Below are 15,618 nucleotides of genomic sequence, written 5' to 3' on the forward strand. Positions count from 1 at the left end.
CCACCTAGTGCTTTGATCCTGGCCTCCAGTCAATGTTCTAGTATTGGACCTGTTTCCTCCTGGATCGTTCCTGTGGCCTGCTGCTCTGCATAGCTAAGTTCCTCTTTGCTATTTGTTTGCTGTTTTTTTCGGTCCAGCTTGTCAATTTGTTTTTTACTGCTTGCTGGAAGCTCTGGGACGCAGAGGGTGTACCTCCGTGCCGTTAGTTCGGTACGGAGGGTCTTTTTGCCCCCTTTGCGTGGTTTTTGTAGGGTTTTGTGTTGATCGCAAAGTTACCTTTCCTATCCTCACTCTGTTCAGAAAGTTGGGCCTCACTTTGCTAAATCTATTTCATCTCTACCTTTGTCTTTTCATCTTAACTCACAGTCATTATATGTGGGGGCTGCCTTTTCCTTTGGGGTATTTCTCTGAGGCAAGGTAGGCTTATTTTCTATCTTCAGGCTAGCTAGTTTCTCAGGCCGTGCCGAGTTGCATAGGGAGCATTAGGCGCAATCCACGGCTGCCTTTAGTGTGGTTGGAGAGGATTAGGGATTGCGGTCAACAGAGTTCCCACGTCTCAGAGCTCGTTCTTGTTTTTTGGGTTATTGCCAGGTCACTGTATGTGCGCTGACCTCTATGTCCATTGTGGTACTGAATTACCTTTCAGAACAGTCGTCCCAGGTAATCAAGACTGTCGTTTTGCACTCACCAAATTCATTAAAAGGCCCGTGCACCTCATATGGGAATGTATTTTTTTACTGTACACTGCAATACCATTATATTCCAGTATACAGCTTAAGCAATCGTACTATCGCAGGTTCAGGACCGCCAAGGGGGGTAAAAACTAAACTGAAAAAAAAAAAAAAAAACAGTTAAAATATGTGGAAAAAAAGGTACTCCCAATTAAAAAAATAAAAGTTAATATAATCTTTTTTTTTTTTTAAATGGCGTTGCTGTGTCTATAATAATACTGTCTGTCAAAATATAACATTAATTGAAACAAATTGATAAAGGAAGTAAACAAAAAAAGTAAAATATTGAAATATAGCATTGATAGCATTAGAGACAGTTTTGGTCAACAACCCCCAGAGCCCTTCCTCCCGACTTCCCAGCCCTCCACCTCCAAAACCAACTTCTCCACCATTACAGAAGATCAACTCTCCACTCTACTCTCAAGATCGCATCTCGCCACCTGTGCACTTGACCCGCTCCCATCCCACCTCATCCCAAACCTCACCACAGTCTTCATCCCAACCCTAACCCATCTCTTCAACCTATCACTAACAACTGGTGTTTTCCCCTCAAGCTTTAAACATGCCTCCATCACACCTATCCTCAAAAAGTCTTCTCTTGACCCATCCTCTGTATCTAGCTATCGCCCTATATCACTTCTCCCCTATGCCTCCAAACTACTGGAACAACACGTTTACCTTGAACTGTCCTCCCATCTCTCTTCTTGCTCCCTCTTTGACCGCCTGCAATCTAGCTTCCGGTCACACCATTCCACTGAAACTGCCCTAACTAAAGTCACCAATGACCTCTTAACCGCAAAAAGCAAGCGACACTACTCTGTCCTCCTCCTCCTCGACCTGTCGGCTGCCTTTGACACAGTGGACCATTCTGTATTATTACAGACCCTCTCATCCCTTGGCATCGCAGACTTGGCCCTATCCTGGATCTCATCATACCTAACAGACCGGACATTCAGCGTCTCCAACTCACACACCACCTCCTCACCTCACCCTCTATCTGTCGGAGTCCCACAAGGTTCAGTCCTTGGGCCCCTGCTGTTCTCCATTTACACCTTTGGCCTGGGACAGCTCATAGAATCTCATGGCTTTCAGTATCACCTCTATGCTGACGACACACAGATCTACATATCTGGACCAGATATCACCTCCCTTCTAACCAGAATCCCTCAATGTCTGTCCACTATTTCATCCTTCTCCGCTAGATTTCTGAAACTTAACATGGACAAAACAGAATTCATCATCTTTCCCCCATCTCACGCGACCCCCCCAACGAACTTATCCATTACAGTAAATGGCTGCCCACTCTCCCCAGTCCCACAAGCTCGCTGCCTCGGGGTAATCCTTGACGCTGATCTCTCCTTCAAACCACATATCCAAGCCCTTTCCACTTCCTGCCGACTTCAACTCAAAAATATTTCACGAATCCGTTCATTTCTCAACCATGAATCTGCAAAAACCCTAGTCCATGCCCTCATCATCTCTCGCCTTGACTACTGCAACCTCCTGCTCTGTGGCCTCCCCTCTAACACTCTCGCACCCCTCCAATCTATTCTAAACCCTGCTGCCCGACTAATCCACCTGTCCCCCCGCTATTCCCCGGCCTCTCCCCTCTGTCAATCCCTTCACTGGCTCCCCATTGCCCAGAGACTCCACTACAAAACCCTAACCTTGATGTACAAAGCCATCCACAACCTGTCTCCTCCATACATCTGTGACCTCGTCTCCCGGTACTTACCTACACGCAACCTCCGATCCTCACAAGATCTCCTTCTCTACTCCCCTCTTATCTCCTCTTCCCACAATCGCATACAAGATTTCTCTCGCGCATCCCCCCTACTCTGGAACCCTCTACCACAACACATCAGACTCTCGCCTACCATCGAAACCTTCAAAAAAAACCTGAAGACCCACCTCTTCCGACAAGCCTACAACCTGCAGTAACCACCGATCGACCAAACCGCTGCATGACCAGCTCTATCCTCGCCTACTGTATCCTCACCCATCCCTTGTAGATTGTGAGCCTTCGCGGGCAGGGTCCTCACTCCTCCTGTACCAGTTATGACTTGTATTGTTTAAGATTATTGTACTTGTTTTTATTATGTATACCCCTCCTCACATGTAAAGCGCCATGGAATAAATGGCGCTATAACAATAAATAATAATAATAATAAATATCAGAATTTGCATTCTTTCAATTGCCACCACAAAAAATGAAGTGCAATCGGAATGATCAAATCATTGTATGTACTTCAACATGATATCAATAAAACATCAGCCCATCATTAGTAATGAGCGGACCCCTGGATTTTCGTGTTCGGGCAAACTTTAAATCTTATTGAAGTCACGGCTGGTGACAGCTGCTGGGTATGTCACAGAGTAGTTCAGAGTGTGAACTAGCAAGGGTGACGTCTGTAAGTTTACAGCCGGGTAGTTCAGAGCGTGTGAACTTGTGAAGTCAGGTCATAGCCGTTGTTTCCCACGCTGCCAAACAGCAGCTATGACTGGAGGAAAGAGTTAACCTTACTGAAATTACTGCCAGTCACAGACACTGCCAAGTATTGCAGACTGCTGCGAGATCTGGCAGTGTCTGCTGAAGTTAGTGCCTATGAAACTCCGTTCTCTAAAAAAGGCTCCATATGCTGGAATTTTGGTCAGGGCTCATTGTGGGACCTCAATGTCTACTACAGAGGATCTCTTGGATTACAGCTGACCAGCATGGGAGTTTTATCTTTAATAAACTGGTGAAAGACGGTAATTTTATGGGACTGGTTTTAACACATAAATGACTTTTCTTTGCCTGTGTTTATTTCTTTTTACTATTGGGTTACTAACCCCTTGGCTTGGTGTCAGCCAGTTGCTAACATCAACCCCCAAAAGAATTACCCAGATTGCCTCTGCACTAGGGCAATCAGGAGGATTCACATACAAAATGTAGAGATAGGTTATCCAGATGCATTATCTTATATTGGTCTACTGGGTTTATCCACTTTTTCTGGAACGACCCGCATTACTGAGTATCTGAATAAATCATTTTTTGGTCATCCAGATATAGTGTCCTATTCCTAATACATGAGGTTTCTTAAGACACATTTTTAATAGAAAATTAATAAATACTGTTGTAAGGGTTTATATGTTCACGCAGGTAATGTATAAAAATAAAACTATAAATACCGTATATACTCGAGTATAAGCCGAGATTTTCAGCCCAAATTTTTGGGCTGAAAGTGCCCCTCTCGGCTTATACTCGAGTCACGGTGGGCGGCAGGGGCGGCGGGTGAGGGGGAGAGGGCGCTGAGGCATACTTACCTGCTTCCGGGGCTCCTGGCGCTGTCCCTGCAGTCCTACGGTCTCCGGGTGCCGCAGCTCTTCCCCTGTTCAGCGGTCACGTGGGACCGCTCATTAGAGAAATGAATATGGACTCCTCTCCCATAGGGGTGGAGCCGCATATTCATTCCTCTGAGCGGTGCCAGTGACCGCTGACAGGAAGAGCTGCGGCACCCGAAGACAGTGTGACAGGCAGGGACAGCGTCAGGAGCGGCGGGACTAGGTGAGTATTTCATATTCACCTGTCCACGTTCCACACGCCGGGCGCCGCTCCATCTTCCCGGCGTCTCTGCACTCTGACTGTTCAGGTCAAAGGGCGCGATGACGCATATAGTGTGCGCGCCGCCCTCTGCCTGATCAGTCAGTGCGGAGAGACGCCGGGACAGGATGCTGGGGAGCTGCAAGCAAGAGAGGTGAGTATGGCATTTTTTTTTTATTATTATTGCAGCAGCAGCAATGACACAGCTTTATACGGAGCATCTATGGGGCAAAAATGAACGGTACAGAGCACTATATGGCACAGCTATGGGGCAAGAATGAACGGTGCAGAGCACTATATGGCACAGCTATGGGGCAAGAATGAACGGTGCAGAGCACTATATGGCACAGCTATGGGGCAAGAATGAACTGTGCAGAGCACTATATGGCACAGCTATGGGGAAGAATGAACTGTGCAGAGCACTATATGGCACACCTATCTATGGTACATCTATGGGGCAATAATGAACGGTGCAGAGCACTATATGGCACAGCTATGGGGCCATAATGAACGGTGCAGAGCACTATATGGCACATTTATGGGGCCATAATGAACGGTGCAGAGCACTATATGGCACAGCTTTCTATTGCACATCTATGGGGCAATAATGAACGGTGCAGAGCATTATATGTGGGGCACAGCTTTATATGGAGCATCTATGGGGCCATAATGAACGGTGCAGAGCATTATATGTGGCACAGCTTTAAATGGAGTATCTTATGGGGCAATAATGAACAGTATGGAGCATTATATGTGGCACAGATTTATATGGAGTATCTTATGGGGCAATAATGAACGGTATGGAGCATCTATTTTTATTTTTGAAATTCACCGGTAGCTGCTGCATTTTCCACCCTAGGCTTATACTCGAGTTAATAAGTTATCCCATTTTTTTTGTGGCAAAATTAGGGGTGTCGGCTTATACTCGGGTCGGCTTATACTCGAGTATATACGGTACATAAAAATGACAAGCAAGACTAGCATATCTTTTATTTTTTAACCCCTTCATGACCCAGCCTATTTTGACCTTAAAGACCTTGCCGTTTTTTGCAATTCTGACCAGTGTCCCTTTATGAGGTAATAACTCAGGAACGCTTCAACGGATCCTAGCGGTTCTGAGATTGTTTTTTCGTGACATATTGGGCTTCATGTTAGTGATAAATTTAGGTCAATAAATTCTGCGTTTATTTGTGATAAAAACGGAAATTTGGCGAAAATTTTGAAAATTTCGCAATTTTCACATTTTAAATTTTTATTCTGTTAAACCAGAGTGTTATGTGACACAAAATAGGTAATAAATAACATTTCCCACATGTTTACTTTACATCAGCACAATTTTGGAAACAAATTTTTTTTTTGCTAGGAAGTTATAAGGGTTAAAATTTGACCAGCGATTTCTCATTTTTACAACGAAATTTACAAAACCATTTTTTTAGGGACCACCTCACATTTGAAGTCAGTTTGAGGGGTCTATAAGGCTGAAAATACCCAAAAGTGACACCATTCTAAAAAATGCACCCCTCAAGGTACTCAAAACCACATTCAAGAAGTTTATTAACCCTTCAGGTACTTCACAGCAGCAGAAGCAACATGGAAGGAAAAAATGAACATTTAACTTTTTAGTCACAAAAATTATCTTTTAGCAACAATTTTTTTATTTTCCCAATGGTAAAAGGAGAAACTGAACCACGAAAGTTGTTGTCCAATTTGTCCTGAGTACGCTGATACCTCATATGTGGGGGTAAACCACTGTTTGGGCGCACGGCAGGGCTTGGAAGGGAAGGAGCGCCATTTGACTTTTTGAATGAAAAATTGGCTCCACTCTTTAGCGGACACCATGTCACGTTTGGAGAGCCCCCGTGTGCCTACAAATTGGAGCTCCCCCACAAGTGACCCCATTTTGGAAACTAGACAAGGAAGTTATCTAGATGCATAGTGAGCACTTTGAACCCCCAGGTGCTTCACAAATTGATCTGTAAAAATGAAAAAGTACTTTTTTTTCACAAAAAAATTATTTTGGCCTCAATTTTTTCATTTTCACATGGGCAATAGGATAAAATGGATCATAAAATTTGTTGGGCAATTTCTCCCGAGTACGCCGATACCTCTTATGTGGGGGTAAACCACTGTTTGGGCACACGGCAGGGCTCGAAAGGGAAGGCGCGCCATTTGACTTTTTGAATGGAAAATTAGCTCCAATTGTTAGCGGACACCATGTCACGTTTGGAGAGCCCCTGTGTGCCTAAACATTGGAGATCCCCCACAAATGACCCCATTTTGGAAACTAGACCCCCAAAGGAACTAATCCAGATGTGTGGTGAGGACTTTGAACCCCCAAGTGCTTCACAGAAGTTTATAACGCAGAGCCATGAAAATTTAAAAAAAAAATTATTTTCTCAAAAATGATCTTTTAGCCTGCAATTTTTTTATTTTCCCAAGGGTATCAGGAGAAATTTGACCCCAAAAGTTGTTGTCCAGTTTCTCCTGAGTACGCCGATACCCCATATGTGGGGGTAAACCACTGTTTGGGCACATGCCAGGGCTCGGAATTGAAGTAGTGACGTTTTGAAATGCAGACTTTGATGGAATGCTCTGTGGGCGTCACGTTGCGTTTGCAGAGCCCCTGATGTGGCTAAACAGTAGAAACCCCCCACAAGTGACCCCATTTTGGAAACTAGACCCCGAAAGGAACTTATCTAGATGTGTGGTGAGCACTTTGAACCCCCAAGTGCTTCACAGAAGTTTATAATGCAGAGCCGTGAAAATAATAAATACGTTTTCTTTCCTCAAAAATAATTATTTAGCCCGGAATTTTTTAATTTTCCCAAGGGTAACAGGAGAAATTTGACCCCAATATTTGTTGTCCAGTTTCTCCTGAGTACGGTGATACCCCATATGTGGGAGTAAACTACTGTTTGGGCACATGCCGGGGCTCGGAATTGAAGTAGTGACGTTTTGAAATGCAGACTTTGATGGAATGCTCTGCGGGCGTCACGTTGCGTTTGCAGAGCCCCTGATGTGGCTAAACAGTAGAAACCCCCCACAAGTGACCCCATTTTGGAAACTAAACCCCCCAAGGAACTTATCTAGATATGTGGTGAGCACTTTGAACCCCCAAGTGCTTCACAGACGTTTACAACGCAGAGCCGTGAAAATAAAAAATCATTTTTCTTTCCTCAAAAATGATGTTTTAGCAAGCATTTTTTTATTTTCACAAGGGTAACAGGAGAAATTGGACCCCAGTAATTGTTGCGCAGTTTATCCTGAGTATGCTGGTACCCCATATGTGGGGGTAAACCACTGTTTGGGCACACGTCGGGGCTCGGAATTGAGGGAGCACCATTTGACTTTTTGAATACAAGATTGGCTGGAATCAATGATGGCGCCATGTTGCGTTTGGAGACCTCTGATGTGCCTAAACAGTGGTAACCCCTCAATTCTACCTCCAACACTAACCCCCCCCCCCCCACACCCCTAACCCTAATCCCAACTGTAGCCATAACCCTAATCACAACCCTAACCACAACCCTAATTCCAACCCTAACCCTAAGGCTATGTGCCCACATTGCGGATTTTTAAGCATCATTTTTGAAAAATCCGCTGGTAAAAGGCACTGCGTTTTATCTGCGAATTTCCTGCGGATTTCCAGTGTTTTTTGTGCGGATTTCACCTGCGGATTCCTATTGAGGAACAGGTGTAAAACGCTGCGGAATCCGCGCAAAGAATTGACATGCTACGGAAAATACAACGCAGCATTTCCGCGCTGTATTTTCCGCACCATGGGCACAGCGGATTTGGTTTTCCATAGGTTTACATGGTACTGTAAACCTGATGGAACACTGCTGCGAATCCGCAGCCAAATCCGCACCGTGTGCACATAGCCTAATTCTAAAGGTATGTGCACACGCTGCGGAAAACGCTGCGGATCCGCAGCAGTTTCCCATGAGTTTACAGTTCAATGTAAACCTATGGGAAACAAAAATCGCTGTACACATGCTGCAGAAAAACTGCACGGAAACGCAGCGGTTTACATTCTGCAGCATGTCATTTGTTTCTGCGGATTCCGCAGCGGTTTTAAAACTGCTCCAATAGAAAATCGCAGTTGTAAAACCGCAGTTAAATGCGCAGAAAAAACGCGGTAAATCCGCCATAAATCCGCAGCGGTTTAGCACTGCGGATTTATCAAATCCGCAGAGGACCAGAATACGTGTGCACATACCGAAACCCTAACCCTAGCCCTAACCCTAGCCCTATTCTAACATTAGTGGAAAAAAAAAATCTTTATTTTTTTATTGTCCCTACCTATGGGGGTGACAAAGGGGGGTGGGTCATTTATTATTTTTTTTATTTTGATCACTGAGATATAATCTATCTCAGTGATCAAAATGCACTTTGGAACGAATCTGCATGCGCCCGCCATTTTGGAAGATGGCGGCGCCCAGGGAGAAGACGGACGGACTCCGGCAGGATCGGTAAGTATGATGGGGTGGGGGGGAAGCACGGGGGGGGGGGGGGATGTGATCTGAGCATGGGGGGGTGGATCGGAGCGCGGGGGGGTGGAACGGAGCACGGGGGGGGGGTGATTGGAGCACAGGGGGAGCGGACAAGAGCACGGGGGGAGCGGAGCACAGGACGGAGGGGAGCCGGGGCAGTGTACCGGACAGATCGGATGGCTGGGGGGGCGATCGGTGGGGTGGGGTGGGGGCACATTAGTGTTTCCAGCCATGGCCGATGATATTGCAGCATCGGCCATGGCTGGATTGTAATATTTCACCAGTTTTAATAGAGCGATTTGTAATATTTAACCTGATTGGCAGTTTCACTTTCAACAGCCAATCAGAGCGATTGTAGCCACGGGGGGGTGAAGCCCCCTGGGCTAAACTACCACTCCCCCTGTCCCTGCAGATCGGGTGAAACTGGAGTTAACCCTTTCACCGGATCTGCAGGGACGCGATCTTTCCATGACGCCACATAGGCGTCATGGGTCGGATTGGCACAGACTTTCATGACGCCTAGGTGGCGTCGAAGGTCGGGAAGGGGTTAAATCAGATATTTTTTTTATTGAAGTAAAGCAAATACAACTTATACCCAATAACATACAATTAGGCATGTATAAAATGTTTTGTTTTTTTTCTCCCCCACCCCTTTCACCACCCGCTTCCCCCCAAAACCCTCCCCACCATCCCCAAGTAGACAACAATCACATAGTCACCTTCTTCTGGGAACCAAAACCAAATTTTGCAATATATACACCACCCTGTAAAATGCAGCTGGAACAGGACACTCACTCAGGAGCCTTTATGCAACCTCTACTATATTTTAAAGGTCGCAACCATGATGCCAAAATTTGTTCAAACTTTGGTAACTTATTTCTTCTCCGATATATACTTTCTTCTATACAAACTGTATAATCCACTTGCTGAATATATTCCTTTCTGCAGGGTGGTTCAGCCCTCACCCAATATCTGGCAATCAATTTCATGGCCATGAACAGCAGCCTGGCCACGGCCAACTTCTTTGAGATATTAATTCCAATTTCATCACCATACCCCAACACGCTCACTAACGGAGTCCTAGGCACTACACATTCATACCTCCCCTCATCATACTAATCACCCCAATCCAAAAAGCTTGTAACCGCAGACATTCCCAGAACATATGCAAAATACCCGCACCCTCATTCATACATCTCGGCCAGTAAGAAGTGCTAATAGCATATTATCTTATTACAACCCATAAGAATCCGAGAGTTTTGTTTTGGATCTGAATAGAAGATTACATTTATTAGTAGGGAATGCCTATTCTCTTACTCTGTTTTTACATCCTCGATGTGTTTCCTCCATGCATGGAATGTAATAAAGAGCTGTCTCCTGCAATAGTGATCTGACGCCAACATAATCCCCTCACGCTCAGCATCTAGAGCTGCTAAACAATGTTTCCATTTACACCAACATTGCTCCAACAAACTTGCGTTGCAGTGCAGAATTGCCTAGAATTACAGATAGAACATTCAGAATATAGGACAAGTCTGTTCATCAATACACACTGAATGCTAATCTAAATCGTAAAAAAGGACTTTAGCTATATTATATGTTATTTTGCTGGCAATCCTGTTGAAAATACAAAATCATCTTTCAGTAAAACAGAGGAGAGAGCTGTACAGGCTAGTATATTATGAGATAATATATTTAGGGTTGATCTTCTAACACGTGATGCTTTGGTTATTTTGTATGATTTCTCAATTGCTCTCCATTACTTCTAAAGACACCCACACACATTAGATAGCTGTAAGCCAAACGACAGCCAACAACTCTCTCTCACATACACAGGTACACTCAGCTCGGCCAAGCGAACCTGTGCTCTCTATGGGACAGCCACTGCCAGGCTACGTTCGTGGCATCTTATCTGAGGAAAGAACAAAAGGATTGGCTGTAAAATTCAGCAGGCCGGATCCTTTGCTCCTCTGTCATGATCTGTCGGCAAAGAGTCGGGTGATCCCCATACACAATGGACTTCTGGTCAATCATGCCGATACCGGTGGGTTCAATTAACTCTAGACTACACTAATGTGTATGGGGGCCTTGACTGGTACATTTGTCTAGAGGAGATATCAGTTGTACCCACCAATCTCTCAGATAAATGTGTCTCTTGCTGATGTTCTAGTTTCTTGCTCCAGGTCAGGAGAACCCTTCTCTGTACAGAAAAACTAATGAAATATAAAAACCAATAAGATTATTGGGCATAAAAGGAGTTTCCAATCTTAACCATTTGTGGCATATCCACAGGGCAGATGAGGGGTGATATGTCAGGATAAAAAGAATTCTGGTATCATTGTTTGTCAATTCAATGTGGTCATTTTTATCATTTAAGAGATGGGAGGGCTTGAATGTGCTTCTCTCCATTACACACTACGAGCGTTAGGCCACGTTCAGACATTCAGTATTTGGTCAGTATTTCACATCAGTATTTGTAATCCAAAACCATGAGTGGGTGATAAATACAGAAGTGTATGCCTCAATCACACTCATCCTCAAAAGCCCACACCTCTCTTCCTGCTGCCTCTTCGACCGCATACAGTCTGGTTTCAGACCGCACCATTCCACTGAAACTCTCCTGACTAAAGTCACCAATGTCCTACTAACTGCCAAAGCCAAGTGTCACTACTCTGTCCTCCTCCTCCTAGACCTGTCCTCTGCCTTTGACACAGTGGACCATTCCCTATTACTACGGACCCTGTCATCTCTTAGCATAACAGACTTGGCCCTATTCTGGATCTCGTCATACCTAACAGACCGGACATTCAGAGTCTCCCACTCGCCCACCACCTCCTCACCTCGCCCCCTATCTGTCGTAGTCCCGCAAGGTTCAGTCCTAGGACCTCTGCTCTTCTCCATTTACACCTTCGGCCTAGGACAGCTCATAGAATCTCACGGCTTTCAGTATCATCTCTATGCTGATGACACACAGATCTACATCTCTGGACCAGATATCACCTCCCCACTAACCAGAATCCCATAATGTCTGTCCGCTATTTTCATCCTTCTTCTCCGCTAGATTTCTAAATTTATTATAGACAAAACAGAATTCCTCATCTTTCCCCCAACTCACTCGACCCCCCCAACAGACCTATCAAAGTAAATGGCTGCTCACTTTCCTCAGTCCCACAAGATCCCTGCCTTGAGTTATCCTTGACTCTGATCTCTCCTTCAAACCACATATCCAAGCCCTTTCCACTTCTTGCTGAATTCAACTCACAAATATTTCCCGGATCCATACATTCCTCAACCAAGAATCTGCAAAAACCCTAGTCCATGCCCTCATCATCTCCGGCTTTGACTACTGCAATCTCTGTTCTGTGGCCTCCCCTCTAACACTCTCGCAATCTATTCTAAACTCTGCTGCCCGACTAATCCACCTGTCCCCCTGCCACTCCCCTCTGTCAATCCCTTCACTGGCTACCAATTATCCAGAGACTCCAATTCAAAACCCTAACCATGACATACAAAGCCATCCACAACCCATCTCCTCCATACCTCTGTGACCTCATCTCCCGGTACTTACCTGCATCCAACCTCCAATCCTCACAAAATCTCCTTATCTACTCTCATCTTATCTCCTCTTCACACAATCCCATACAAGATTTTTCCTGCGCATCCCCCCTAATCTGGAACTCTCTACCACAACATATCAGACTCTCGCCTACCATGGACACCTTCAAAAGGAACATGAAGACTACCTCTTCCGACAAGCATACAACATGCAGTAACCACCAAACCGCTGAAAGACCAGCTCTATCGTCACTCACTAACTGTATTCTCACCCATCCCTTGTAGATTATGAGCTCTCGCGGGCAGGGTCCTCTCTCCTCCTGTACCAGTCGTAACTTGTATGTTTTAAGATTACTGTACTTGTTTTTTACTATACCCCTCCTTGCATGTAAAGCACCATGAAAAAAATGGCACTTTAATAATAATAACAATAAGGTGGTGATGTGTTTCTATTATACTTTTCCTCTGATTATTCATCTCCTGGTTTTGGCTTACAATTACGGATGTGAAGTACTGACCAAATACTGATAGTGTGAACGTAGCCTTAAAAAAAGGCTCTTTATGTAGCTCCAGCAAAGGAAAAGAGTTACGTGCAAGTGTGGCCAACTTTCCACTGGATGGATTTTAATGGGATACTTCTCAACTTTAAAAATTTCATACAAAGGCCACATGTGCTCTTATAATTAATAGATGCAAGTCCCTTCAAATTATCTACATTGCACCATTAACTTCTGTAGCACTTTATATAGTACAGTATCAGGGTAACAATGACAAAAGGCAATGTTGTATAGAAAAATGAAACAATTGTCTATAATATGGATGTTAGGAACCCTTCCACACACACAGTAACCAGACTTAAAGTATTTAAAATAATTATGTATGTTACTGATAAATGGAATATATTAACAAAACCAGAAAATAACATTGAATTACTTTCCCAGATTTTACCTCAGAATGTGTCTTTATAAGATCAGACTTATAGGGGTTGTCCCCTTTTAGAAAATCTTCTTGCTTGGCTGCAGTATGTTATAAAAAAAAAAAAAAAAAACTGCTTTAATTAACATAACCATTGTCCTGTATTGGCTGCGGTGCTGACATTACATCAACAGGCAATCAATGAGCTCAATGGTTCGACCCCTCATGGCCGCTGAGCTCATTCGTGTTGCAGGCAATAACAGTGTTTTTTTTATTTATTTATTAGAACAAACTGCAACTGTGGACGAAGATTCCTGGAAAGGGGACAACTTCTTTATCAAAAAAACTCTTGCAGTTTATGTAAAAGGAACATTATTTATATATATTTATAAACAAATATATTACAGATCAATAACGGATTAGCGATAAGTACAACCTGTAAAATTGTGCAGCTTGATCTTCCATTTCTCTGCACTTTTGCTTTATGTAGGTTTGTTCCCGCCAAGTCTGGAAGCTATGAGGCAAAATACACCTAACATAATGGCTGTCTGCAACTGCAACAAGCATCTGCAAGGAAAGAATGACAACATTATCCACAAAATATTGTAACACTATGAAAACAGGCTAATTCTGGAGTGTAATGCACACAAACATTTGCATATACCTTTTTGATCTTACATTTCTGCTTGTAGTCTACCCAGAAATTGAAACATTTCTCTATTACCACAGATCTGAAATGGCAGAATTAAAGTATATTTTTCAGTTAGGGAGAACAAAATGTATAGGGAGAAAAGGAAACACTTAAATATACTGAAAAAAACTATTACAATTTTACAAAAAAAAGGTAACACCTGGAGCAACCCAAAAATATTTGAGGGAATGCAACCAAAAATGTGACATGATAAGGTCTCGTGCAGACACCTGCATTATTGGTCCAACAAAACATCGGATCCCACCTGGACTAATGTTAAACTATGGGGCCATACCCATGTCCAATTTTTTCCTGGGATAGAGTCTACATGTCAGAATTTGATCTGAAATTTGGATTGCACTTGGCCATGTAAGTCAGTGAGTGCGTGGAAACCATTGAACTGTACTTGGTTGACATCTGAATGCAGTTCGATTTCCGCACACTGACACAATGGAGAATTTGTTAAGTAAATAAGGCAGCACACTGCAGCGCTAAAACATGTAAACTTGGTAGCCCCTTTACGGCATCTCTCTTATACCAGGTCCTAAACTTGCCTTACCTCGCTGAGATGCCGTAAAGGGGCTACCAGGTACACATAAAATTGGCCATTTTTATGCGCTAAAAGCTCTAATTTTTCATATTTCTAGTGCAGTAATGCAGTTCAAATTTCGTGTTTTCAAGTTTACATGTTTTAGCGCTGCAGTGTGCTGCCTTATTTACTTAACTATATACGAGTTGGCGACTCTAGGTTCAGCACCTGTTCACACTTAGTCTATGTTTGGATGTGCCGGTCAGGTTTTTGAAATACAATGGAGAATTTGATCAGGGTGTCATTGGTATTATCGGCCAGATTTGATCAGGGTGTCATTGGTATTATCGGCCAGATTCTCCCAGATGAGAGAATCTACGGCACGAGCATGAGCCCTAATAATGGCTTTTAAGCTGGAGATTCCGATTGTAAACGTTTTACTATTCTACCACACTGATATTTTAATAGATTTAAAATAAAGGAAATGATTTGACTGAAATCTTCAGCTTTTGATTCTTATGGATTGGTCTTGCCTACATTAGCCAATAGGCTTGCCGAAGATCCTGCACTACATGCGGTGGTGGAGTAATTGAATTGGTGAGCTGAGCCTGTTCTAGGGCTATTTGTAAGCTTTTTTTGCATACCTGTAATGAGAATGTGCTGCCTTTGTAAGAGGCAAAAGTGCGTTTTCCTCTTTCTGATCCATGCAACACTGCCAATCAGTCCAGAACTTGCGGAGCAGCTACAAAAAAAAGAAATAGAAAAGACAACGGTGGTGAATATAACACTAACAGGTTGTGTATTCTGTAAGAACTTGCAAAAACTATCTACCTGAAAATTTACCAGCCTATTTTTAAGGCTGTTTTCACACAGAAAACAACTGGTAAGCCCTTCCGACAGGGCTTTTCCATTTTTGCCAATTCGTTTTTTTCTTCCAAGAGCCAGAACATTTTACATTTTCAGTCAACATAGATGTGTGAATGTTTTTTTTTGGTGGGACAAGTTGTATTTTTGAGTGGCATCATCCATTTTATCATGTGATGAACTGGAAAGCAGGAAAAAAAAATCGAAGTGCAGCGAAATAGCTCAAGTGAAATTCCGCAATTATTTGTTTTTTTTAT

The 15,618-nt window shown here is 43.6% G+C and overlaps 1 protein-coding gene across 3 annotated transcripts in view; it reads right to left on the reverse strand.

Annotated features, from left to right (window-relative positions):
- The window catches only part of SFI1 (SFI1 centrin binding protein), a 203,715-nt gene that overhangs the window by 115,066 nt on the left and 73,031 nt on the right, over positions 1–15,618 (reverse strand). For all 3 annotated transcript variants that reach the window (XM_069757728.1, XM_069757746.1, XM_069757737.1), the window contains 5 exons: positions 15,142–15,239; positions 13,942–14,008; positions 13,714–13,844; positions 10,939–11,020; positions 10,125–10,303 (listed from right to left, as the gene is read on the reverse strand). In XM_069757728.1, the coding sequence (XP_069613829.1) occupies positions 10,125–10,303; positions 10,939–11,020; positions 13,714–13,844; positions 13,942–14,008; positions 15,142–15,239 (557 nt within the window). The remainder of the gene's footprint in view (positions 1–10,124; positions 10,304–10,938; positions 11,021–13,713; positions 13,845–13,941; positions 14,009–15,141; positions 15,240–15,618) is intronic.

This window comes from Ranitomeya imitator, chromosome 1 (genome assembly GCF_032444005.1).
Source record: "Ranitomeya imitator isolate aRanImi1 chromosome 1, aRanImi1.pri, whole genome shotgun sequence".
In the NCBI taxonomy this organism is placed as follows: domain Eukaryota; kingdom Metazoa; phylum Chordata; class Amphibia; order Anura; family Dendrobatidae; genus Ranitomeya; species Ranitomeya imitator.